This window comes from Salvelinus fontinalis, chromosome 31, assembly GCF_029448725.1.
Source record: "Salvelinus fontinalis isolate EN_2023a chromosome 31, ASM2944872v1, whole genome shotgun sequence".
Classification (NCBI taxonomy): domain Eukaryota; kingdom Metazoa; phylum Chordata; class Actinopteri; order Salmoniformes; family Salmonidae; genus Salvelinus; species Salvelinus fontinalis.
This window is the reverse complement of record NC_074695.1, coordinates 44,518,047-44,544,717: the sequence shown is the minus strand read 5'-3', so window position 1 is coordinate 44,544,717 and position 26,671 is coordinate 44,518,047. Positions and strand designations below refer to the sequence as shown.

Below are 26,671 nucleotides of genomic sequence, written 5' to 3'. Positions count from 1 at the left end.
TGCAGCGTTGTCGGATCCAAGTAATGGCCTACGTCCTACCACACCATCTTCAGAGATATCTGCGCACATGGAGATGTATCCCCCACGTTGTGCAGGCACTTGGACGTTCGCCCGTTGGCCCATGTGGTTCCGCCCCCGGCGCCGAGTTTTGGCCAGGTTGAAGCCCACTCCATCGACAAAGATATACTTGTGATGGTTCACAGCAGCATCAAGCACCATCGCCCTCTAAAAATATATTTTTGGTTAGTATTCTCTAAAATGAGGCAGCTTATGGTAGAGAAATGAACATCCAATTATCTGGCAACAGCTCTGGTGGACAATTGCACGCTGCCTCAATTTTAAGACATCTGTGGCATTATTTTTACAATATAGTTCCAATATGGAGTTGTCAAGTAGCATGTGCATCAAACAGTAAGTGTAATACAGTATATAGTGGTGTACCTGAACATACTCGGGCCGCAGTTGTTTCACCCGGTCGTTGTTTCTCTCAAAAGGCACCAGGTAAATGTGTTTCATAGATACCTGCTGCCTCCTCAAAAGGCAGGCGATTGTTGGTAGGCTGAGGGATGTCACATTGGCCAAAGGTGTCATCATTCTCCTCAATGGTCCTGCTCTATTTCGGAAGCCATATGTCATTCCTGGCCCTTACCATTTTCACCACTGCCCACTCCTGCTGGTCGGTCAGCACACGGCCACGGACACCACCGTGTGTTCTGTCAATTCTGAGGTTAGAACATTACTGTCAATAGATCATACTGGAAGAATACTGTAACATGATTTGGGAATTTACATGCCGTTACAGTATGTTATGTACTGTAAATATAATGGTAAAGCATAGTGCACATCCTGCAGACTTATCGTTTCTCTTGGTGAAATGTTCTCACGATCGAAATGACAGATGATCTTTTCAGATTGTGGGGGGGGGGGGGGACGACTAATCTGGCAGCCTCTGTTTACCACATGGTCAACCAAGATGGCCCGGACTTCATTAGTCACAACAGTTCCACGCCGTTTGCCTCCCTCTCTCTGATGCCCACCTCTTTGAAAGGGCCCATACCCACCTCTTTGACAGGGCCCATACCCACCTCTTTGACAGGGCCCATACCCACCTTTTTGACAGGGCCCATACCCACCTCTTTGACCTCTTTGACAGGGCCCACGCCCACCTCTTTGACCTCTTTGACAGGGCCCACGCCCACCTCTTTGACCTCTTTGACAGGGCCCACGCCCACCTCTTTGACCGGCCCCTTGTACACGAGCTCTTTGATTTCCTCCTCTCCCTTGCTGTCTATCCTGTTCCATGTTGAAAGAAATTGCAAGTGTTCACATACCTGCTTTTGTATGATGACCAAATCAATTAGCAATAACGAGTAGTCATTACGTAGGGTTATCGTGTATCATAGATGTTTATACTTTACAAACACACATTCTATTTCTGAGGTTCTCAAAATCCATATATAGTAGACAAACCAGTTGAACGTCTATAGGTTTACCAAACAGTTAAGTGGTTAACCATTAAGCACAGTTGGATTAAGTGATGGTGAAATGTATTTAAACAAATGAGGAAGAGAATCATGTGAAAAGTATTGTGAGCATTGCATTGTGAAAGGCAATTACTTTATATGAAAGGAATTTCTAGATGAAACACTGATTAGGTTTGGTGAAAAAGTCACTGTGTGATTTTGCGTGTTGTACTTAGTCAATTGAAAATGTGCTTAGAGTTTTGAAAAAACAGCCTTTTTGATGATCTGTTTTGAGTTTTGTACTAAGAGTTGTGAAATCTTACCACATACTTGTACCAAAGTGATAAAATGCAATGTTTGTGTGTGTGCCTGTGCCATGTGCGTGGGTACATGTGTGCATTTCTGTGTAGGTTGAGGGGACTGCACATATTGTTTCCATTTACAATAATGGAGGGTTCAGTGTTCTCTTAATAAAGACCTTAGTGGGTAGTAGCTGTGTGTGCGTGCACGTGTGTGTGAAATTGCAATCCCAATGCAACTCGTATACGTTTTTAAACACTGTAATAATTGCTATTCAGGCTTTATGACAATCCTGGAATAGTTTTACTGCTGTCTGGGAGGTAAAGGCCAACCCAGGGAGTCTCCATGCCAAACCCTATCCCCAAATGCTAGACTACGGTTACAAAGGGAGGTATTACTGGAAACTTTAGAAGTTTACCAATAAACTACCAGAATTTTGGTATCTTTCAAAGATGTTATGTAATTTATCACAAGACATCTAGTGGCCCTTTTGGGTGCCGCAAATCAAATCACATTTTATTTGTCACATGCTTCGTAAACAACAGGTGTAGACTAACAGTGAAATGCAACTATGCAGAGTTAAAGATACAAAATAAATCAATTAATAATAATCGAAATAATGACACAAGGAATAAATACACAGTGAATAACGAGTAAAAATAACAACGTTATGTACCACTACCGAGTCGATGTGCAGAGGGGTACGAGGTAATTGAGGTAGCTACAGTGCCTTCAGAAAGTATTCAGACCTCTTCACTTTTTCCACATTTTGTTACGTTTTCCCTCATCAATCTACACACAATACCCCATAATGACAAAGCAAAAACTGTTTTTTAGAAATTTTTGCAAATGTATTAAAAATAAAAAACTGAAATAACCCATTTACATACAGTACCAGTCAAAAGTTTGGACACACCTACTCATTCAAGGGTTTTTCTTTATTTTTACTATTTTTCACATTGTAGAAAAGTAGTGAAGACATCAAAACTATGAAATAACACATATGGAATCATGTAGTAACCAATAAAAAGTGTTAAATAAATCAAAATATATTTTATATGTTAGATTCTTCTTCCTTGATGGCAGCTTCACCTGGAATGCTTTACCAACAGTCTTGACGGAGTTTTCACCAATGCTGAGCACTTGTTGGCTGCTTTTACTTCACTCTGTTGTCCAACTTATCCCAAACCATCTCAATTGGGTTGAGGTCGGGGGTTGTGGAGGCCAGGTCATCTGATGCAGTACTCCATCACGCTCCTTCTTGGTCAAATAGCCCTTACACAGCCTGGAGGTGTAGCCCAAGCAAGTCTCTTCTTATTATTGGTGTCCTTTAGTAGTGGTTTCTTTGCAGCAATTCGACCATGAAGGCCTGATTCACACAGTCTCCTCTGAACAGTTGTTGTTGAGATGTGTCTGTTACTTGAACTCTGAAGCATTTATTTGGGCTGCAATTTCTGAGGTGCAGTTAACTCTAATGAACTTGTCCTCTGCAGCAGAGATAACTCTGGGTCTTCCTTTCCTGTGGAGGTCCTCATGAGAGCCAGTTTCATCATAGCGCTTGATGGTTTTTGCAACTGCACTTGAATAATGTTTTGGATTAACTGACATTCATGTTTTAAATTAATGATGGACTGTTGTTTCTCTTTGCTTATTCAAGCTGTTCTTGTCATAATATGGACTTGGTATTTTACCAAATAAGGCTATCTTCTGTGTACCACCTGTCACAAGACAACTGATTGGCTGAAACTCATTAAGGAAAGAAATTCCACAAATGAACTTTTAACAAGGCACACATGTTAATGGAAATGCATTCCAGGTGGCTACCTCATGAAGCTGGTTGTGATAATACCAAGAGTGTGCAAAGCTGTCATCAAGGTAAAGGGTGGCTACTTTGAAGAATCTCAAATATAAAATATATTTAGTTTTTTTGTTACCACATGATACATTCAGAGACTTGTCCCGAAGCCACTCCTGCGTTGTCTCGGCTGTGTGCTTAGGGTTGTTGTCCTGTTAGAAGGTGAACCTTCGCCCCAGTCTGAGGTCCAGTGCGTTCTGGTGCAGGTTTTCATCAAGGATCTCTCTGTACTTTGCGCTGTTCATCTTTCCCTCGATCCTGGCTAGTCTCCAAGTCCCTGCTGCTGAATAACATCCCCACAGCATGATGCTGCCACCACCATGCTTCACCGTAGGGATGGTATTGGCCAGGTAATGAGCGGTGCTTGGTTTCCTCTAGACGTAGCACTTGGCATTCAGGCCAAATAGTACAATCTTGGTTTCATCAGACCAGAGAATCTTTTCTCATGGTCTGAGAGTCCTTTAGGTGCCTCCAAGCTGGCTGTCATGTGCCTTTTATTGAGTGGGGGCTTCCGTCTGGCCACTCTATCATAAAGGCCTGATTGGTGGAGTGCAGCAGAGATGATTGTCCTTCTGGAAGGTTCTCCCATCTCCACAGAAGAACTCTGAAGCTCTGTCAGAGTGACCATTGAGTTCTTGGTTACCTCTCTGACCAAGGCCCTTCACCCCGATTGCTCAGTTTGGCCAGGGTGGGCAGCTCTAGGAAGAGTCTTGGTGGTTCCAAACTTCTTCCAATTAAGAATGATGGAGGCCACTGTGTTCTTGGGGACCTTCAATGCTGCAGACATTTTTTTGGTACCCTTCCCCAAATCTGTGCCTCGATACAATCCTGTCTCTGAGCTCTTAGGACAATTCCCCTCTACCTCATGGCTTGGTTTTTGCTCTGACATGCACTGTCAACTGTGGGACCTTACATCGACAGGTTTGTACCTTTCCAAATCATGTCCAATCAATCGAATTTAACACAAGTGGACTCCAATCAAGTTGTACTTAGAAACATTTCAAGTATGATCAATGAAAACAGGATGCACCTGAGCTCCATTTTGAGTCTCATAGCAAAGGCTCTGAATACTTATGTAAATAAGGTATTCCTTTTGTTTTATATACATTTGCAAAAACTTCGAAAAACCTGTTTTCGCATTGTCATTATGGGGTATTGTGCGTAGATTTGATAGAATAAGGCTGTAACGTAACAAAATGTGGAAAAGGTGAAGGGATCTGAATACTTTACGAATGCACTGAATGTACTGTACATATTGTCACGACTTCCGCCAAAGTCGGTCCCTCACCTTGTTCGGGCGGTGTTCGGCGGTCGACGTCACCGACCTTCTAGCCATCGTTGATCCATTTTTCATTTTCCATTGGTTTTGTCTTGTCTTCCTACACACCTGGTTCCAATCCCATCAATTACATGTTGTCTATTTAACCCTCTGTTTCCCCTCATGTCCTAGATTGTTTGTTGTATGTAGGTGTTTATTGTTAATTCTGGTGTGCGACAGGTTTTGCACCCTCTATTTGTTATTTTGTGTACTTTGGTTTTCGGAGGTTTTGATGTTTATTAAACAGGTCCGTTTTTTTACCAAGTTCATTCTCTTGCGCCTGACTTTCCTGCCACCAGCAGTGAAGTCCAACATTACACATATAGGTAGGGGTAAAGTGACTAGGATAGCTAATAGACAGTAGCAGCAGCGTATGTGGTGAGTGTGAAAGTGTTTGTGTGTGGCGACAGTATGAATGTGTGCACATGTTGTGTATGTGTGTTCTGGGTTGTCAGTGTGTGTGAGTGTGTGGGTAGAATACAGTGTGTGTGCATAGAGTTGGTGCAAGAGAGTCAGTGCAAAAAAAGGTTGAAGCAAGGTAGCCCGGGTAGCCATTTGATTAGCTATTTAGCAGTCTTGTTTAGAAGTCTTATGAGTTGGGGGTTGAAGCTGTTCAAGGTCCTATTGGTTCCAGACTTGGTGCACTGGTACCGCTTGCCATGCGGTAGCACGGAGAAGAGTCTTTGGCTTGGGTGGCTGGAGTCTTTGACAATTTTTGGGGCATTACTCTGACACCGCCTGGTATAGAGGTCCTGGATGGTAGGGAGCTTTGCCCCAGTGATGTACTGGGTCGTACTCACCACCCCCGGTAGCGCCTTGCAGTTGGATGCCTTGCAGTTGCCGTACCAAGCGGTGATGCAGCCAGTTAAGATGCTCTCAATGGTGCAGCTGTATAACCTTTGGAGGATCTGAGGGCCCATGCCGAATCGTTTCAGCCTCAGGAGGGGGAAGAAGCATTGTTGTTCCCTCTTCACGACTGTGTTGGTGTGTTTGGACAATGGTGATGTTGACTCGCTCCACTACAGCCCCATCGATGTGGATGGGGGTGTGCTTGCCCCTCTGCTTCCTGTAGTCCACGATCAGCTCCTTTTTCTTGCTGACGTTGAGGGAGAGGTTGCTGTCCTAGCACCAGACTGCCAGGTCTCTGACATCCTCCCTATAGGCTGTCTCATCGTCATCAGTGATCAGTCCTACCACTGTTGTATAATCAGCAAACTTGATGATGGTGTTGGAGTCGTTCACCCACGCAGTCGTGGGTGAACAGGGAGTACAGGAGGGGACTAGGCACACACCCCTGAGGGGCCCCCGTGTTGATGTGGCGGATGTCTTGTTGCCTACCCTTATCGACTGGGGCGGCCCGTCCCAAAGTCCAGGATCTAGTTGCTGGATCCTGAGCTTGGTGATGAGCTTGGAGGGGACTATGGTGTTGAATGCTGAGCTGCAGTCAATGAACAGCCTTCTTACATAGGTATTCCTTTTGTCCAAGTGGGTGAGGGCAGTGTGGAGTGCTATGGAGATTAGAGGTCGACCGATTATGATTTTTCAATGCCGATACCAATTATTGGAGGACCAAAAAAAGCCAATACGGATTAATCGTCCGATTTCTATACATATATTTGTAATAATGACAATTACAACAATACTGAATGAACCCTTTTATTTTAACTTAATATAATACATAAATAACATCAATTTAGTCTCAAATAAATCATGAAACATGTTCAATTTGGTTTAAATAATGCAAAAACACAGTGTTGGAGAAGAAAATAAAAGTGCAATATGTGCCATGTAAAAAAGCTAACGTTTAAGTTCCTTGCTCAGAACATGAGAACATATGAAAGCTGGTGGTTCCTTTACACATGAGTCTTCAATATTCCCAGTTAAGAAGTTTTAGGTTGTAGTTATTATAGGAATTATAGGACTATTTCTCTCTATACCATTTGTATTTCATATACCTTTGACTATTGGATGTTCTTATAGGCACTATAGTATTGCCAGCCTAATCTCGGGAGTTGATAGGCTTGAAGTCATAAACAGCGCTGTGCTTCAAGCATTGTGAAGAGCTGCTGGCAAACGCAGGAAAGTCCTGTTTGAATGAATGCTTACGAGCCTGCTGCTGCCTACCACCGCTCAGTCAGACTGCTCTATCAAATATCAAATCATAGACAGACTTAATTATAATATAATAAACACACAGAAATACGAGCCTTAGGCCATTAATATGGTCAAATCCGGAAACGATAATTTTGAAAACATAACATTATAGGTTGTGCAATGTAACAGCAATATTTAGACTTAGGGTTGCCACCCGTTCGATAAAATACGGAACGGTTCCGTATTTCACTGAAAGAATAAACTTTTCGTCATAATTATGTAAAATTCTGGAAAATTAATTACGGTCTTTGTTAGGAAGAAATGGTCTTCACACAGTTCGCAACGAGTCAGGCGGCCCAAACTGCTGCATTTACCCTGTGAATGCGCTTTTGTTAAATCATCACCCGTTTGGCGAAGTATGCTGTGATTCAATGATAAACTAACAGGCACCGCATTGATTATATGCAATGCAGGACAAGCTAGTACAACCTAGTAATATCATCAACCATGTGCAGTTAACTAGTGATTATGTTAAGATTAATTGTTTTTTATAAGATAAGTTTAATGCTAGCTAGCAACTTACCTTGGCTCCTTGCTGCACTCACGTAACAGGTGGTCAGCCTGCAACGCAGTCTCCTCGTGGATTGCTATGTAATCGGCCATAATCGGCATCCAAAAATGCCGATTACCGATTGTTATGAAAACTTGAAATCGGCCCTAATTAATCGGTCAACCTCTAATGGAGATTGCGTCATCTGTGGATCTGTTGGGGCGGTATGCGAATTGGAGTGGGTCCAGGGTGTCTCGGATGATGGTGTTGATGTGAGCCATGACCAGTCTTTCAAAGAATTTCATGGATATAGATGCGAGTGCTACTGGGGTGATAGTCATTGGCGTTCTTGGGCACGGGGACTATGGTGGTCTGCTTGAAACAAATTGGTATTACAGACCGGATCCGATTATCACAGATCTGTAATAAAAATATGATTTTTAAATAAAAAATGGAATGACAAAGCTTTAAAACATTATCCTAAATATATACCATCAACTTAGTTAAAACCATTGATGTTTTAATATGAGGGTTTCATGATGAAATATCCTAATATTTTAAAACATTTTTATTTATCTTACTAGGCCAACGTGTACTTGTTGTAAATGTTTTGCCATCAAGCTGGTGGCTGTTGTGAAAAAAGTTTATAGTTGGACGAGTTGCAGCGGTATAGTTGAAAATAATGCCATTGTTGATATAAAACAATTATATTATATACAAATACAATTGTTGTAGTTATTAAAAATAAATAACCAAAGTTAATATAAACTACATGACCAAAAGTATGTGGACACCTGCTCGTTGAGCATCTCATTCCAAAATCAAGGGCATTAATATGGAGTTGGTCCCCCCTCTGCTGCTATAGCAGCCTCCAATATTCTGGGAAGGCTTTCCACTAGATGTTGGAACATTGCTGCGGGGACTTGCTTCCATTCAGCCACAAGAGCATTAGTGAGGTCGGGCACTGATGTTGGGCGATTAGGCCTGGCTCGCAGGCCATCCCATTGGTGTTTGATGGGGTTGAGGTCAGGGCTCTGTGCAGGTCAGTCAAGTTGTTCCACACAGATCTCGATAAACCATTGTTGTATGCTGCTGAAACAGGAAAGGGCCTTCCCCAAACTTTTGCCACAAATTTGAATGCACAGAATCGTCTAGAATGTCATTGTATGCTGTAGCGTTAAGATTTCCCTTCGATGGAACTTAGGGGCCTAGCCTGAAACCATGAAAAACAGCCCCAGACCATTATTCCTCCTCCACCAAACTTTACAGTTGGCACTATGCATTGGGGCAGGTAGCGTTCTCCTGGCATCCGCCAACCCAGATTCGACCGTCAGACTGCCAGATGGTGAAACGTGACTCATCACTCCAGAGACCGGCAACAAGCTTCACACCACTTCAGCCGACATTTTGCAGTGCGCCTGGTGATCTGAGGCTCCTCTGCCATGGAACCCATTTCATGGATCTCCTGACGGACAGTTCTTGTGCTGACGTTGCTTATAAAAAGTCAGTTTGGAACTCGGTAGTGAGTGTTGCAAAACGAGGATAGACCTTTTTTTTTGCACTACGCGCTTCAGCAACCCGGCGGTCCCGTTCTGTGAGCTTGTGTGGCCTACCACTTCACAGCTGAGCCGTTGTTGCTCCTAGACGTTTCCACTTCACAATAACAGCACTTACAGTTACCCGGGGCACCTCTAGCAGGGCAGAAATTTGACTAACTAACTTGTTGGAAAAGTGGCATCCTATGACGGTGCCACGTTGAAAGTCACTGAGCTCTTCAGTAAGGTTATTCTACTGCCAATGTTTGTCTATGGGGATTGTGCTCGATTTTATACACCTGTCAGCAACGGCTGTGGCAGAAATAGCTGAATCCACTAATTTGAAGGGGTGTTCACAGACCTTTTTATATATAGTGTACATTGCCATATATTATCTGTTAATTACCAAAATTACTGAAGACTTTGGCAAAGTTACCGGTAGCTTTGCAACCCTATGCTAGACTAGTACCTTTAGCTGCCTCATAGCCTCTAAATTCAGGGCTAATCGTCTGGACCGCCTCGGAGACATAGGATAAAGGTTGAGGCATAGGGATGGGATATGGCCCTTAATAAGTCTTTGAACCTTGTAGCAAGAAAAACTATTACAATGAAGTGACCATGGCCCATAGACTCGGGGAGTTGAAGATGACCCGACTGATCAGTTAAGTTTCTAACCGATCATGATGTAACAGCTAGCATACTGTAGCGGCGTCAAAGGCCCACCGCAGTAACCCGACTGACGGTCCGAAAGAGTCTAGCTTCACTAATAGTATTATGGGTAGTAGGTCATGAAGCTTCACTGTAGCCAGCTGTTGTTGATAAGCAGACTCAAAGGAACTAAGACAAGCCTCCTGTGAATGAGACGTCAGTAAGAGAGAGAGCACATTATAACCACTGATGGGATCTGCTACTGGCATCGTAAATCCACATTGTGTAACAGGGCAAGAGGTCTAAATGTAGACCTGAAGGATGCTGCATTTAGAACCAAATATCTCCTATGGATAACAATTCGGTACGTGCCACTTGGTAGCATTTGTCGCTTCTGTGTGTAGTGTAGTCTGGTTTTTATGTTTGACTATTTCTTGGTGTCAAAACCAGCGAAATAGGCCTACACTTCTTCCTCCTCTCTCTGTGTTTTTATTGTAAACAACCAAATAAAATATTTTGGAAGTAAGCCTCAGTCAATTAGAAAATCCCCCCCCCCCCCCCCCCCCCCCCCCTATTTCCCTCTCTCTCTCTCCCTCTCTCAGTTATCCCCAGTCTTCTCTTTTCCCAGCTGGAATCAATTAACTACACACACACACACACACACACACACATACGCACGCACACAGGGACAGAACACAACCCCTGGTTTCTGTTGGTTGACACCCTCCCTCAGGGCTCTCATTAAGGGCTTTGTCAGAAATGCTGTTCTTTGTTTTTCCTTAGGAACATGACGGCCAACACATTTTCCTCTGTGTGTGTGGTGTGTGTAACCTCTCGGAGTTCATTAATGGGAACCATCTCACTGAGACATTGTCGTAATAGTTGTGTGATTCATTGTTGTGATGTAAACATTGGAAAAGTTGGCAGGGTTCTTGTCAATGTGTGTCCGCCACCACAGAAGAAGTGGAACTGTAAACTGACTATGTACATTTTTGCCCCCTTCCAAGCTCATTTGTTGGTCTTTGTAGTTGTTATTTATTTGACGAACGGTGTTGTGGTTGAAACGGTAATACTGTAGTACATATATCTTGACTGTCCAGGAGTCCATGACACAGCAGGTTTGGTGTATTGTAGCGGTTGGACATTGTTGATATAGGACTTGAGAGATGTTAGAGACGGGTTCCTAAAAATAACCAACCCCAGGCGTTTCTGCTGACCGTTGTGTTGCGTCACATGGAACAGTCTTATCAGAGTCTGCGTCATATCAGCCACTCACTCTATCCCGCTCTGTATACACACACTCCAACTCACAGCAATGTGTGCGTTCGCACGCCACACACGCACTAACACACACTCTCCCTCATGCACAAGCACACACATGCACACACACACACACACACACACACACACACACACACACACACACACACACACACACAGGTACTACACGTAAACACACAAAGTCAAACACGCTGGTCATTTTTTCCGTGGCACTTAGACAGACAGACAGCCGGACGGACAGACAGACAGAGAGAACGTTTCTCAGGCCTGTTTGACTCCTCACGACATGGTTAAAAAAAGTATTTCTTTCATTAGACAAATGAAGTGGAAAATGATCACTTGTAGCTTCTCACTGTGTGAACAACTGTCTGGATGTCTCAAGTGTAATTGTTTTTCTATAGCTATTGTATAAGTGAGTGTTTTTTAAGTGTTTCATAATATATGACCCAGAAATATTGTTGAATATTCCCATATTAAGCTTTCGATAATGGGTTTGGAGCAGCAGGCCTACATGTATGTTCTGGGACCTGGTGAATCTTGGACCTGGTGAAACCAAGGTCCATGTTTCCATAGACAAGGGAAACAGTAAAGGAAACACTGTTTAACCCATGGCATCCTATTCAGCAGTGTAGAACAGGTCATCAGAGGTGTTAACCCCTGAACAGCCATTCAGGTGTAGAACAAGATACCTCGTAGGAGGAGGAAGAGGGTGAGGAGGAGGTGGAGGAGGACGAGGTGGAGGAGGAGGAGGAAGAAGAGGAGGGTGAGGAGGATGTGGAGGAGGACGAGGTGGAGGACGAGGTGGAGGTAGAGGGTGAGGAGGAAGAGGAGGAGGTAGAGGTAGAGGAGGAGGAAGAGTGTGAGGAGGTAGAGGGTGAGGAGGAGGAAGAGGAGCAGGAGGTGGAGGAGGACGAGGAGGAGGTGGAGGAGGGTAAGGTAGCGAGGCTGTGCAATCGAAGGAGGAGAATACATTCTTCCCACGCAGCCACCCCGATAAATGATTTGTGCGTTTAATGCCACAGCGGCATTTTAACAAGGCTACCTGTCACACTGAGATTCTTATCCTTACCAGCACGTCTTCTGGGGATCACAAGAACACAACAGTGGAGGGTTTTCAGGGTTTGAGGAAAAGGTTTAATTCCTTTCGCCTGGACAGGATTCTGAGCTGACTGTGGTTAGTTATTTTGAGGGGTGTTGGGGGACTCTACAAGAGATATTACACACTGATCTATACATATACACAGATATACAGGGTTTCTGCTGGTGATAATACACCCAGTGTCTCGTTTTTACACTTAATGTTAATGAAAGTTGTTGTTTTCTTTCCTTTGGAGCAGCAAGGTTTTCTAGGATCTTTGCAACAGGCCCCCTAGAGCCGACAAGGACCAATGAGCAACATGAGAAAGGAATCATCGTTTTAGCATCACTTCTGAGAATGCCTGGAACAACAACAACAACAACAAAAAGCACCACCACCACTAACCAATCATGTGTCTCTCCCGGTGCTCGTGTTCAGTTCAGTCCCGCGGTTGCCATGGAAACAACCACAACTCAAGTATTCGAGACCCAGTAGGCTGTGTTGGTATATACAGTTGAGTTGCTGTTGCGTTTTAGCATGGGGGAACATTTTTTTCTCCCCTTTCCATCAGGTTGTGGGAAAGGAAACAATATAGACATACCTGCCTGGTGACAAATTCTGAGCCTGTACCATTCTTGTTTGGTGACCTCAGTTTTTTACCATCCGAATGGCAGAATTAGGGAGTTAAGGTTAAGACAAGGGTAATGGTTTACGTTAGTGGTCGGGCTGTTCTACGACTTTCTTCCCTAACACAAATGACAAAATGGCGGCTAAATGCGGCTGCCATCCACAGGCCTGACCATAGGAACAGTACATTGTGCTGTAAACGAGCTGTGCCGACGTGGCACAGTCCAAATGTAGGATGGACTATGGCTGGGGGAGAGGACACTTGAGTGGAGATTGGGGGCAATGTGTGGGAGGGAGAGGGACACACAGGGTGGTTATTTTTTTGCCCGTCGCTTGTCTGGTTCAGAGAAGCTTATCTGCGGTCAGCCAGCTGAGGGGCTTGTGAGGCTGCACGTTTTGGACGCTTCCGGGCGTTGTGAAAGCTCACTGTTTTTTCAAGCCTCGAGGAGTAGGAACTGTGTGGGAGGCTGTAAGCCTATAACCCGATCCCCTCACTCTGATAATGGTTTGGCTTGGGGTTTTGTTTGGGTGTTCCACCATTAGTATTATTATTATCAGACCTGTTTGATGGCTCAGATTATGAATGATGGTGGCTGAGAGTTTGTGAGGCCTTGATAGAAAAGGGGTAATAATAAACTAGTGTAACGATGTGCGCTGAGAGTCGGGAAGCAAGTTCAGGGAGTGAGTGTTTTAATAAAATAAACAGAACATAATACAAAACACGAACAACACAGAGACATGGAACTGAAACAGAAACAATGATGCCTGGGGAAGGAACCAAAGGGAGGGACATATATAGCGAAGGTAATCAGGGAAGTGATGGAGTCCAGGTGAGTCTGATGACGCTCAGCTGTGCGTAACGATGGTGACAGGTGTGCGCCATAACGAGCAGCCTGGTGACCTAGAGGCCCGGAGAGGGAGCACACGTGACAACTAGTTAGTCAGTCAGCAGCTAATCTCTTGTGGACAGATTAGTCTGCACCGGTAAACAGTAGTGCAGAATACAGTAGGGATGGGAATTGCCAGGCACCTCACGACACGATATTGTCACAATACTGATGCGATATGTATTTTCGATTCTCTCGGTTCTATACGTATTGTGATTCGATACTGGGATTTTATTGCGATTCGATGAGACAGCCATTAGAAAATGAGTTTTGATCAGTCATGGAAATAAAAGTGCTGAAAACAGATTGACTCCCTATTTAAAAAGAAGATGGCGACCAAGCTACGAAGGAAAAATACTAGAGTTTTGGTGCAGCTACAGCCAACTAGCGCAAACATAATATTGTGATATTGTCAAAACGATACAATACAATATATTTTGTTAAACATAGTATCCCGATATGTAAGTGTATCGATTTTGTTCCCCCCATCACTAGAAGACAGGCAGGCTAGCAGAACTGGAATAGGCAGGTCCTCCCTCTCTCTATCTGTCCATACAACTCTGGTCATTTCAGATAAGGGCAGGGAGAGAACTGTGTAGACATGGAGTCCAGGCTGAGTACACAAACCCAGCAGATGCCTTCCTAGCGCGACAGCGGGAGGGAAAGAGGGAGGGAGGTAGGGAAAGGGAGAGACTGGTAGTGAGAGAGGGAGAGAAAAAGGGAGCCAATGAGAAACAAAAAAGAAGGGGAAGATGAAGAAAATTGCAACAGAAAAACTGAGAGAGAAATAGCTGAAGAAAAAGAGAGACAATCACGCGTACACACACACACGCACGTGCGCGCACACACACACACACACACATATACAGGTAGACATGAGGCAAAGCTCATAGAGAATGATTCATATTCTGTTTTGTCACTAGTTCTCTCTCAGACTGATCTAACACAGATGTTTGAAGGACTTCCAGAAGCTTCAGAAAGGCCATAGAGCTCCGACTGCTCTCTCCCTGGCCCCGTTTCAGCAATAATATCCCATCAGTCACTGTTCCCACTGGGAAAATTGACTTATAAATTCACTGCAGCTCTCCTCTCCGCTTCCTGTATAGTGATGTCCCACTAAATGACTTTTCTCACCTAGTGCTACATGTCTTAATCTATGTCTTGAAATGACCTCAATCGTAATAGAATTCTGAGGGTCCTACTGTAAAGCCATGCTGTTAGGTTTCTAAGACACCTCAGGTTTCTGCATGTAGAAGACAGCCCCGTTGTGTTCCTGGTTGCGCAGATTGTTGTGGATAGAATGTACGAAAATGCATGATCGTGGCTTTGGATTGAGGAAGCTGATGTTCCAGAAGGATTGGTTCTGGATTACAGTGATTCGTTCTAGTTCTGGGTACAGTGAACAAACAGTGAATGAAAGTCAGTGATTGTGGTCCCAAACAGGGATAGCTAGCTGCTAGCCTGAGGCCCCTACACCTTCCCTCTCAAGACCCAGGTGTCACGAATACTACCGAAGGTGGCTCCCCTTCCTGTTCGGGTGGCGCTCGGCGGTCGTCGTCGCCGGTCTACTAGCTGCCACCGATCCCTTTTTCCTTTTCGTTTATGTCTGTCTAATTGTTTTCACCTGTTCCTTGTTGGGGTTTTGGGATGGGTACTATTTAGGTTAGTTTTGCCCGCTAGTGTTTGTGCGGGCTTATTAGTTGTTACGTGTGGTGATGTTACGTGTCTGTTTTTGGGTTTCGCTGTCCTGTGTTGGTAACAAGGTTTTGGGGTTTGTGTTGCGCCAGTGTTTTGGGCATTCACCCATGTTTGGACCTGTTATTTTTTCCAAAGGACATTAAAGCGTTTTTCCCGTACATTTCGCTCTCTGCAGTTGACTCCTCATTCAATTCACTCACCCGTCGTTACACCAGGTCTGTATCCTCCACCCTCCCTCTTCGGGCCCTAGCCTCTTCGGGCCCTAGCCTGTACACTGTAAAGGGGTTGCTGTGATTTTGACAGTAACTTACAGGCAGCAAAGTGGCAAGTAAGTTATTGTATTTCATATTGCAGTACACTACTATAATCTAAATATAGTATCAAAGCAAGTACTGTGTAATGACACAAAGTATTATACCATATAATTGACTGTATTGTACTGTAAACAAGTACATTGCTACCGTAATTATAATGAATTAATAAATTAATGAAATTCATTGATGGGGGATTTCACAGTGTTTTACCGTAATTTAATGGGATTGGTGCTAGCAGGTTGGTTGCCATAGTAATGTGTTTACACATTACAGCATATCAATGAATATTTTGTGTTTTACATCACTTGCACTTCTAGAGGCCTTAACAAAGGCTTCCAAACTGGCAACAAAGTTACTGTTGATAATAATCAGCTTTAACGTATAATTGACAGGTTTCCTGCTACAGTGTACCCTCCACCCTAACTCTCTAGGTCCAGGTCTGTACCCTCGGTGACCCCTCCTGGGTAGTGGATGGCAGGTCTTTGGAGGGAGCCGGTGGAATGTGGGCAATGCCTGCTAAGTGAACACCTTGTGTGCTGCTGTCGTCTCTGACAGGTCAGAGTCTTCCAAGGTGGGAGGCACTGGCCTTCGCCACATCAAGGGCTAATGCTAACCACAACCCTTCAGCCCAGGGGTTACAGAGAAGGGGAGAGGACAGAGGGAAATTGATTAAAAAACATCACCATTATTAGAATCATCATCATCATCAGTATCATCAAGGTCTATTATCTGTTACACCTAAGTTAATTAATGATTAAGGACCTTTTCCTGCCAATGTCAACTATACAGTATTTCCATGTTTCTTTGGCCTTTGTTTTGAATATTGTATACCTCAGTCTGTGTAAGAGCATGGGAGGAGCTAATGAATGGACTTACTGTATGGGATTGTAACTGAACAGTAAACAACAGCATTAAACATGGAGACAATCGCATGCTCACAGTCACAGCTAGTAACCCAAGGGAAGTAGGTGTGAGGGGGAATGATTTAGATGCACTATTGTAAAGTGGTTGTTCCACTGGATATCATAAGGTGAATGCACCAATTTGTAAGTCGCTCTGGATAAGAGCGTCTGCTAAATGACTTAAATGTAAATGTAAATGAATGCTCGGAGAAGCAAGCTCAAGTGTCAAATGATTCCACTGGTTGCTGGTTTCACACACACACACACACACACACACACACACACACACACACACACTCCGAGCTCCTAGCACCCTGCTGTGATCGGTTCCTCAGTGTTGGGTGTTGGCTGAATATTGTAAAGGGGGAAGAAGGAGGGCAGGATGGGAGGAAGAGGGGAGGGATGAGCCTGCTGCAGTGCTATTAAACCATATGTGTCCTTGCTGGAAACTGTAAATTGCTCTGGATAAGAGTGTCTGCTAAAATGTAAATTATAAGTGGATTGAATTGAATGTCATTGAGAAAACATAAAGGTGTCATGTATTTCTTTTGCAAACATCCTTTCTGAATGTAAAAATAATCCTAGAAGTAATAATCTGATTTTTCTAAAGTATCTGTAATCTGATTACCATGTTTTGTAACAGGTAATGTAACAGATTACAGTTGTAGTTTTTTGTAATCAGATTACATGTAATCAGTTACTAAAGTGTGCCTGTCTCTATTAGAGCAGGAAAGAACAGGCGCAATGGATCATGGCCATTGTAGTTCATTACCACATTTCTGTGCTGAACTTGGTTGAACATTTGCTTAAGCCCAACGTCCCACATAGTTATTGACTTGATTTCTCACATTAATTATTTGATTTCTCTCTAGAGAAACAACACGTTGGGCTCACCCAAACGTGTTGGGGGGGGACACGTGGGGGGGGGACGTTGGTCGGTCGGTTGTGATTTCGTTTTATTTATTTAATAACCAAAAAATAAACAACATTTTGGTTAATCACTCAGCACTACTTCCTAACTCTGCTTATATGTGCTTCCACACCCCTTAGAAGCAGCACGAGGCCCCACATAGACCCTGTCCTCCTTCTCAGTTCGGGACAGTTTTAGGTCACACATAATCTCTGGTGACAGAAGTTAAAAGAATAGTCAGCTACTAGCTTTAGCGTGCGTAAGATTTGGTTCTGGGTTCTCAGATTAGGTCACCGCCAGCGTTCCCCAAAGGAAACCTATTTGATCATAAATCATATAAGGTATAATATGTTGGGCTTGGGCAATGCTTGGTTGACTTGTTAATGGGCAACTAGAAAGGGATTCTAGACAAATTAGCAGAGTATGTTGGACACAAATTTGGTCTGTGGCACTATTTGAAGGCGCTATTTAGCGTAAGATGATGCTAAGCGAAGGAGCTCACTCTTTCTGTCTTTCTCTTCTCCCAGCTGTCTCTTTTCTCCAAATACATTCTGACTTTCTCTCTCCTTCTAAGCACAATTGTTTCCCTGGTGGGACTGACGTGTTGAAAGGATCTCCTCTGGCCTTAAAAGACAATGTTTATAGACACCAGGGCCAGAGCATAGACTTCCTGGTAAAGTAAATGACCGGCGAGCTAAATCCATCATAAAGGAACCAAACTTATAAATAAACCCCCTGGATATTCCATTAACTCACTCTCGTCTTCATCTGGCCCTCCAGGGTGATGATGGCTAGGGAGAGCAGATGTAGAGCAGGGGGAGCTGTGGTGGGGTTCAAGGAGGAGAGGAGAGGAGAGAGTTCAGCTTGGTGGAGCATGGCCTGGGCTGGGGGACTGGGTGTGAATTGCTAGCGGTTGATTGTGTATATTTCAGTGTGTCCACATAAGAACACATTCGTGTTTATGCCACGATGCTTAAAGAGGTTTAGGTGCAATTCAATCAAACAAGATTAAGAGGTTTCCGGGATAAGTTCAAAAATAATATTTGAGAGCTGCAACAATGCATTTTGGGGTTTATTTACTCATCAAAACAATATGCACCGATTCAAGACTGAACTGCCTATCAATTGGAATGTTCTCTTGCTGTGAGGAACAAAGTTGTGCCAGATTCTGTATGGTTTTAGATTGACAAGTATAGACTGTAATCTCTTTGGCATCTCAGGTCGTCACTGAGTGAGTCCGTCAGTTTTTTATTCGGCTGCGTATTCATTGAGTCATTTGGTCATTTATTGATGGAGCCCGCCCATCCACTCTAAGCCTTTTAGAGGCTTTTTAAATGCATTTTAATTTATCCTGTGCTGTTTTGTCATTGCTGCTGCTGTTGTTCTTGTCTTTGTCTAAATCAGGGACTACTGGTTTACGTAACTCCATTTTGATAACCAAGGATTAGGTTCTCTGTCTACAGAGTGGCTGGCTGCCCTCAGTGTGTCACTCTGAGACACCTGTACCATGTCAGATAAAGAGTTGGAATGTATTCAATTTTGAGTTTGCATACCCAGTATTACACTTTATATACATCACAGAAGACTGAACTATAACAAAACTGTTTGTCATAGAAACACTGGATTTTCGGCGTTTAAAAAAATACATACTGTTTATTAATTATGAAATTATGAAATATATTAATAACATGAGGCCACTAGCTCATTTGACTACAGGAAATTATTAATGGACAATAGTAGTATGTCCTACTGTATTGTGGCGTGGACAATATAAGGTTACTACTGTTTGTGTGTGCGTGTGCGTGTGCGTGTGCGTGTGCGTGTGTGTGTGTGTGTGTGTGACTGTAGACTGGGACAGGTGTAGGCCCACAACAGGTAGATGGTGCTGAGTGGAGCTCCTGAACAGTACGTGTGTGCTGTCGCGTAAACCTGCAGGCTCTCTCCCTCTTGAGAAAAGCAAGCAATTAGGCCTGGCCTGTGATCGTACATACATACCATATAGTACAACTATACACACAGACAACACTCTGTCACAAGCAGGAAGACACACAGGCAATGTCAACTCTCCCTCCCATATATGCATACAGTACTCTCTAGACACACACAGGCAGCATACATTCACCTGTACACACAGACCACTTATGTAAACACACACACATACATACCAGGTTTCATTCTTCTCTCTGGGCTGTTTTTGCTTGAACAGTGAGAGTAATGTAAACAGAGCTGAGTGCTAGGAGCCATCTGCCTAATGTCACTGTGGCCCATATCTGTCCTCTCCAGCTCTCTCTCGCTCTCCCTCTCTCTCCCCCTCACTCCTTCCCCTCTCTTACTATCTCTCTCTCTCGCTCTCTCTCTCCCTCGCTCTCCCCTCGCTCTCTCCCTTACTATCTATCTCTCTCTCTCTCTCTCTCTCTCTCTCTCTCTCTCCCTCTCTCACTCCACTACCACCACATCCTTCCTCCCCTCAACATCCCCCTGTCTTCCATGTTATCTGTTGTTGTCCATTGTATGCTATTCTATTTTCTATTCTCACCCCCTTCACCCCTCCCAGTCTCCACCCCTTCCCTTAGGTCACATATATTCCTGTCTCTCAATTTTTTATTACTGTTTCTCATTCTATATCTCTTGCTCCCCCCCTTGCCCCATGTTTTCCACGTACTTGGTATATTTCTCTTTTCTTTTATTCTTCCTGTTTTAATTTTTCCCCTCTTTGGTGTAAAAACTCTGCATATCCACCTGTGCACTTGTTTTTCGGGAAAGGTCAGGGAGAGTTCAAAGTTCATTCATGGGTCAGATGTGGATTAAGAGATCAAGGGTTATTAGCCACCAACTGACTTTCTTTGACGACATGCACACAGATTATGGGCTTGGTGGGATTTCATCACTTTCTGTGTAATAATCTTGGGAGGAAGCCTGTATGAGGGTCAGAATGAATGGCAGCAGGTGCGTGAGAAACCATAAAAAGGACAAATCCAAGGAGGCCGAGATGCAAAGATATATTTAATTTAATCAGTGCTTAAAAAAATACAAAGCTGAAAGTGCACATTGCAAAAAAGTGCTATAAGTGATTTTTTCTCTCACTTTTGTAGCACTTTTTAGCACTGTGCACTTTCAGCGTTGTAATGTTTCGAGCATGGATTAAATTAAGTATATCTTTGCATCTCGGGCCTCCTTGGATTTGTACTTTTTTGGTTTGAGTGCGAGTATCTTCGGAACTCTACAGATATTCTTGGGAGGAGGAATATTTGAAAGTGTGGAAAATAATACGGTTGTATGTTTGCTGTAAACTGTAAACTGAAATCAATTGAAGTCATTCAAACCAATCCTACCTGTGTTAATGTTTCTGCCCAGTAGGAGTCAGGCTTCACCTGCATAATGATGTGGCACTCAACTGTCTATTTCAGGATGATTCAAATATTTATAAGGATAGAATCACTTTCATATTAAGTAAAGGGAGAGAATAAGAGAGAAAGAAAGACAGTGAGGGGTGGCAAAATACATGATCTTATACCTCCATGGAAAGATGTGGTATAGATTGGGAAGACCTTGGTTAACCCTCTCTGGCACATTAGCCCCTTAACAACTTTTCGGTGCTAATTTAGGGTCTCCACATAGGATGTGACATCACAGTGTTTCCTGTTGGCATGCGGCCAGCCTGTGTTTGTGTCCAAAAGCAGTGAAGGGTTTCTACTCTCTCACGCAGCATACTGTAAAGAAGAGGCCATCTTTAAAGGAAACTGCTTCTCGGCGGGTCAAAGGGCAGTGTTTTTTCCCCCACACTGCAGCTGGGGACACTCTGGGGACAGTGTGACATGCACAGGACAATGCCTGTTTCGTTTAAAGTGTAACGAGTTCAGAAAGCAAGCTGTAAAACATATGAGGTGGTCAATGAGGGGATGAGAACAGGAGGAAACACGATTTCACAAACAGGATCAACATGCCTCCAAAGGGAATGTTAATGTTGCTGTTGGTGGTGTGCGTGTGCATGTGTGCAAGCGCGTGGGTGTGAATTTGGGTGTTTGCAGGAGTGCATGTGTGAATGCATGGGTACTATGTATTTCCATACAAGGTCCGGTGTATGTAATGTATTATAATGATGTAACTGTGCATCTCAGCCCATGAGAAGTACACTTTGTCATTAACCACAGTATGACCTGTGAATCTGTATGTAAGCCATCATAGAATAAAAGAAAGAGAGCTGTGCATGGATGAAACGGTTACCGGTTTCACGATCAACCACAGTAAAATTCCCGGCGATTAGTATTACCGTTTCAAATTTTAATTATCATTAAAACGGTGTTTGATTACCACGGTTTGGAAAAACTCACGGTAGATACTGTCCAGCATCAACCAAATTTAACAACAGTCAGCATGCAACGTGGGTTTTGTTTCGTGTGAAAACATGGCGGAAGGCAGTGACAGCGCTCGGGAGATTTTTCAGCCTTCCAGAGGACCACATCTGAAGTGTTGTCGTATTTTGGGTTTGTACAAGAGTGCTGAGGGAAACTTAATCGAAGATGATCACCTTGTCTGCAGAACATGCAACAACAACCAAAAATTGCTGCGAAAGGGAGCAACACTTCAAACCTATTGGGTCATCTTTATGACCACCACCCACTACTTTATAGTGAATGCAAGGTAAGTTAACTTTTAGCTCAATGCATGATGTGGGGACTTCGGAATGGGGGAAAATGTCATGGTTTGTCTGTCTGACTTGCTAATAGCTTGTCAATAATGTAAACTGAAGCTTTCTGTGTTACCTACTCTTGTAAAAACACTACACGTTGTTCTGCAGTTGTATGAGTATTGTGTCTGCAGACTCTATTCGCCAATTACACACGATAACACGCTATGTAGTTTTAGTCACCCAACCAACATGTTTTGTTCATTTTAAAATCCGGTAGACGTCGACTTGTTTCTACAACTGTTCCAGCAGGAGAAAACACTACAGACTCCTATACAAGGCTCCTTTATTTATGTCAATTGTTGGGCACATTGCAATTACTATCACTGACTTAAGACTCATTTGAATTTATGTAAATTGTGCACGGGGTCATTGTATATACTCACACAATCTTGTGTGTTTGTGTAATAATTATAATGTAATAATAATAATACATTTGCTTGTTTACAGAGTGGGTGTGCAGCAGGCAAACCCAGTGATGCTACTGGTCCCTCCTCATCTACAGTTGTGACACAGACACTCAGCAAGCGTTTAAAAAAGCAGGCTGCTTATGCACCCACGTCAAAAAATGCTCAAGACCTCACTGTAGCCCTTTCTTATTACATTGCAAAGGACATGATGCCATTTCAAATTGTTGAGAGGCCTGGCTTTCTGAGGCTGATGAAGGTTGCCGTGCCTCACTACAAAGTGAGTGCTGCTAAATGTATTTGTTGTTTATTTATTTGATTTGCTTACTTAAGGTTGTGTTCATTTAAACCTGCGCTAGGGAAACTTTTACCTCTCATGGCCACACGGTGCCACCTTTTAATGTTATTATTTGAATGTTCATGCCGGCAAAAAGTGCATAGTGCCGCTCATTTTATTTGTTGTTTGTTGGTTTTCAATATAAAACATGGTGAAATGATTTCAGTGTGTGTACCAGTACTTTTTGAACATTTCCAGCACATTTGAACAATACCGCGATAATACTGATAACCGTGATCAATTTTGGTCACTAATCGGGATATGACATTTTCACACCGTTTCATCTCTAGTAGGGAGAGAGAGATGGGGTGGGAGGGAGGGTAGATTTTATGATATCGGTACATGTATTTATTACGGTATAATCTTGGCCACTGTGAGGTGTCCGTGTACTTTAAATTCCCACTAGAGAATTAGGTGCATTTCCTGGAGATGTTGTCAACCGTAGAAGTGTCAATAGCCCTGCGCCACTGTTTTAAAGCATGGCAAGGAAAATACCATTTCAGGGTCAGATTCCTTGTGTATTTCATTACTGTATTGATTCTGTACTGTGAATCCCTATCCAGGTACCCACGACATGGCTCTACTCTGCCCCCTAGCACAGAATGTTAAAGGTCCAATACAGCTGTTTTTATCTCCATATCAAATCATTTCTGGGTAACAATTAAGTACCGTACTGTAATTGTTTTCAATAAAAATGGTCTAATATAGCAAAAATAGCTTCATTAGCAAAGATACATTTCTTAAGCAAAAATGTAGCTTGGACTGTCTGGGAGTGGTCTGAAAGCTAGCTGCTATTGGCAGAGAGGTTTGGAACGCTCGTTCTTATCGGGCTATTAACACTATTTACAACCTGGTGATGTTACCAGGCAGACCAAAACTCCATCCCACTAAAACAGGCTGACATTTCAGGTGGCCTTTTCAAACAGCTCTTACACTCATAATGTTCTCAATTTCACAGTATTATCCCGTTTTCATAGTGTTCTCAAAGAACACAGAGAAATCAAACGTTTGAATGCATTAGGCCTTTAACCTTTTACACTTGTGGGAATTGGCCTATATGGATAGGGCTACACTGAAATGTTTTACACAAGAAATATGGAAAGCGTATGCTTAACCATGGTAGCAAATAAAAGCGAACAGTTTGGAGATTATGGGGAAATTATTAGACTAAAGGTGAGGACACAACAGTTCACCTGACACGAGACTGAATCCAAACATTACATTGTTGATTTTAGGTGCATTTTACATTTACTGTAGTTTTTGCAATATTTGTTGATAACTAAATCTGAAAATACTCTGGATACATTCAGTAACTTGATAATAATAGGCTTGGAAAATTTGGGCTAGGTGCAACATAAGACAAAACGATGACAAAGTTTTGAGTGAGAGGTCAAACTCGTGTCTCCAAGTGGCCACACACCTCTCCAAAGCGTGCACAGTTCCCAAGTCATTTCAATGCGCTTTTATGACTCAAAGAAGATTCTTCAACTATATGGAGCTTTTTTTGAGCTCTCCAGGCTGTGCCGTTGAGGAACAAGAGCAAGCACACTTTGTAGTTGTTTTGTTTGGAACACAGCCCTGCATCCCAGAGTTTTATGATATGGAAATGTGAAGTGCACATTTGGACTCACGGGTGTTTGGCTTGCTTGTATGACATCAAAGCGGTATTGATTATAATCCACATCTCATCTTTCAAAATACGTTGAGTCCTCTTAATTTACAACTCAAGTTTAGAACATCTGTCAGTCAAAACCGACACAGCGCTGTGAAGCAGAGACCCTGAGCTCTGACAGCATGTATAGCATGTTACTGTACAGCCACTGCGTTCCAATCTAGGAACTTGTCAGTGTCCAAATCTGCCGTTTTCAACCTGTATACAGGTACAAGTGTAAAGAGCTATGGGAAAAACGGATCATTTTTAAATGTGGGGTCAAGGCTCTAAATGTCCCCCCTCTCTTTATCCTCCTCTCTTCTAGCTGAACGCCAATGTGCTGATCTTCCTGTGCACTAACATCATTGGGATATGTACACACTACCCTGCCGAGGTGTCTCAGAGACAGGCTTTCCAGGAGACCAGAGGATACATTCAGGCCAGACTGCACCTGCAGAGAGAGAACCAGCAGCAGGTACACCACACTCACACAGACAGACAGACAGACATATTAATACAGATACACACAAACACACACTGTAAACACCTCCATTGACTGACAGAAAGCAGGATTTTTGAAGGACATAAGTACTACATGCAGCTGTTAAACAAGACATTTTTTTTTTCTCTCCCAACACTTCAGGAGCGCCTGTTACTGTCTGTGTTGCCAAGGCATGTTGCCATGGAGATGAAGGCTGACATCAACGCTAAAAAGGAAGACATGATGTTCCATAAGATCTACATCCAAAAACATGACAATGTCAGGTCAGCATAGACACTTTCGTCCTTATAACCCCTGACAACAACACATCTGTAATCACAGCATTACTCGAACAAGCCAAACTGACAAGAGCTATGACTTCTAACGCCTCACACAATGTTCATGGGTTTTGTCACGCTTTTATCACGCTCCCGAGTGACGCAGCAGTCTAAGGCACTGCATCTCAGTGCTTGAGGCCTAACTACAGACACCCTGGTTCGAATCCAGGCTGTATCACAACCGGCTGTGATTGGGCGTCCCATAGGGCAGCGCACAATTGGCCCAGCGTCGTCCGGGTTTGGCCGGTGTAGGCCGTCATTGTAAATAAGAATTTGTTCTTAACTGACTTTCCTAGTTTTAAATAAAGGTTTTTAAAAAATTGCTCTAGGCAATCTACTATTAGCATTTTTGTGCCTCATATTCAACAGTAGGGGAGAGCTGGGACGAAAGTAACACAGGCAAAAGTAGCTCACCCATTTTCTAAGTTAACACAGAAGCTAGAATGACGTAGTGAACTCAGCTCGTTCCTAATGCGGAGCTCCCTGCAAAAAAAGCAGCCCTGTCCGACAATGTTATCAACAAAAAGGGGTTTTGAGCATTGTAGAGTATTTAGTAGTTTAAGGTTCCAAAAATATGTCCTTTTCTTAACCCATCTAGTGACTAAATGACAGCATAGGTTTCAAGTATCATGCTAGCTACACTATTAGGACAAAAAGGTTCCAAAAGGGTTATTTGGCTGTCCCCATGGGATAACTCTTTGGTTCTAGCTAGAACCCTTTTTGGTTCCAGGTAGAACCCTCTGTGGAAAATGCTCTACACGGAACCCCAAAAAGTTATACCTGGAACCAAAAGAGTTCTACCTAGAACCAAAAAGGGTTCTTCAAAGGGTTCTCCTTTGGGGACAGCCGAAGAACCCTTTTAGGTTCTAGATAGCACCATTTTTCTAAGAGTGTAGTCTTGGGTGTTAGCCTGGGAGAAGTTACAGGTGGGGCAAAAGTAACACAATGTTAACTGATGACCTGGAATAAAATAAACTTTTAAGCACAGGCCATTGTCTCTAGTTCATATTGCTTTCATAATGTTAGCAAAATATCAACAAGTGACCATGTTTGAAAATTATATATGTCATTTTTAGAATTATGCCTTAAGGATCAGCTTCTCACAAGCTTTTATCGACAGGTTAGTGGTTAAAAATATATATATTTATGATTATGGGGGTCAATTACCTTGTGTCAAGCCATGGACATGTGATAAGCATGATGAGTTTGCAGTTTGTGACGAGAATTCAAATGTTTATTCTATCAAGACACACGAAGCGCACATGGCAAGTACAGCTGTAGCGCACCTGATTAGTAGGGCTAAGCATGAA

General features: G+C 43.2%; 1 protein-coding gene across 2 annotated transcripts in view; it reads left to right on the top strand.

The window, feature by feature from the left end:
* adcy6a (adenylate cyclase 6a) overlaps positions 1 to 26,671 on the top strand; it is a 50,366-nt gene that overhangs the window by 10,285 nt on the left and 13,410 nt on the right. For both annotated transcript variants that reach the window (XM_055892884.1, XM_055892885.1), the window contains 2 exons: positions 24,868 to 25,017; positions 25,186 to 25,307. In XM_055892884.1, coding sequence (XP_055748859.1) covers positions 24,868 to 25,017; positions 25,186 to 25,307 — 272 coding nt within the window. The remainder of the gene's footprint in view (positions 1 to 24,867; positions 25,018 to 25,185; positions 25,308 to 26,671) is intronic.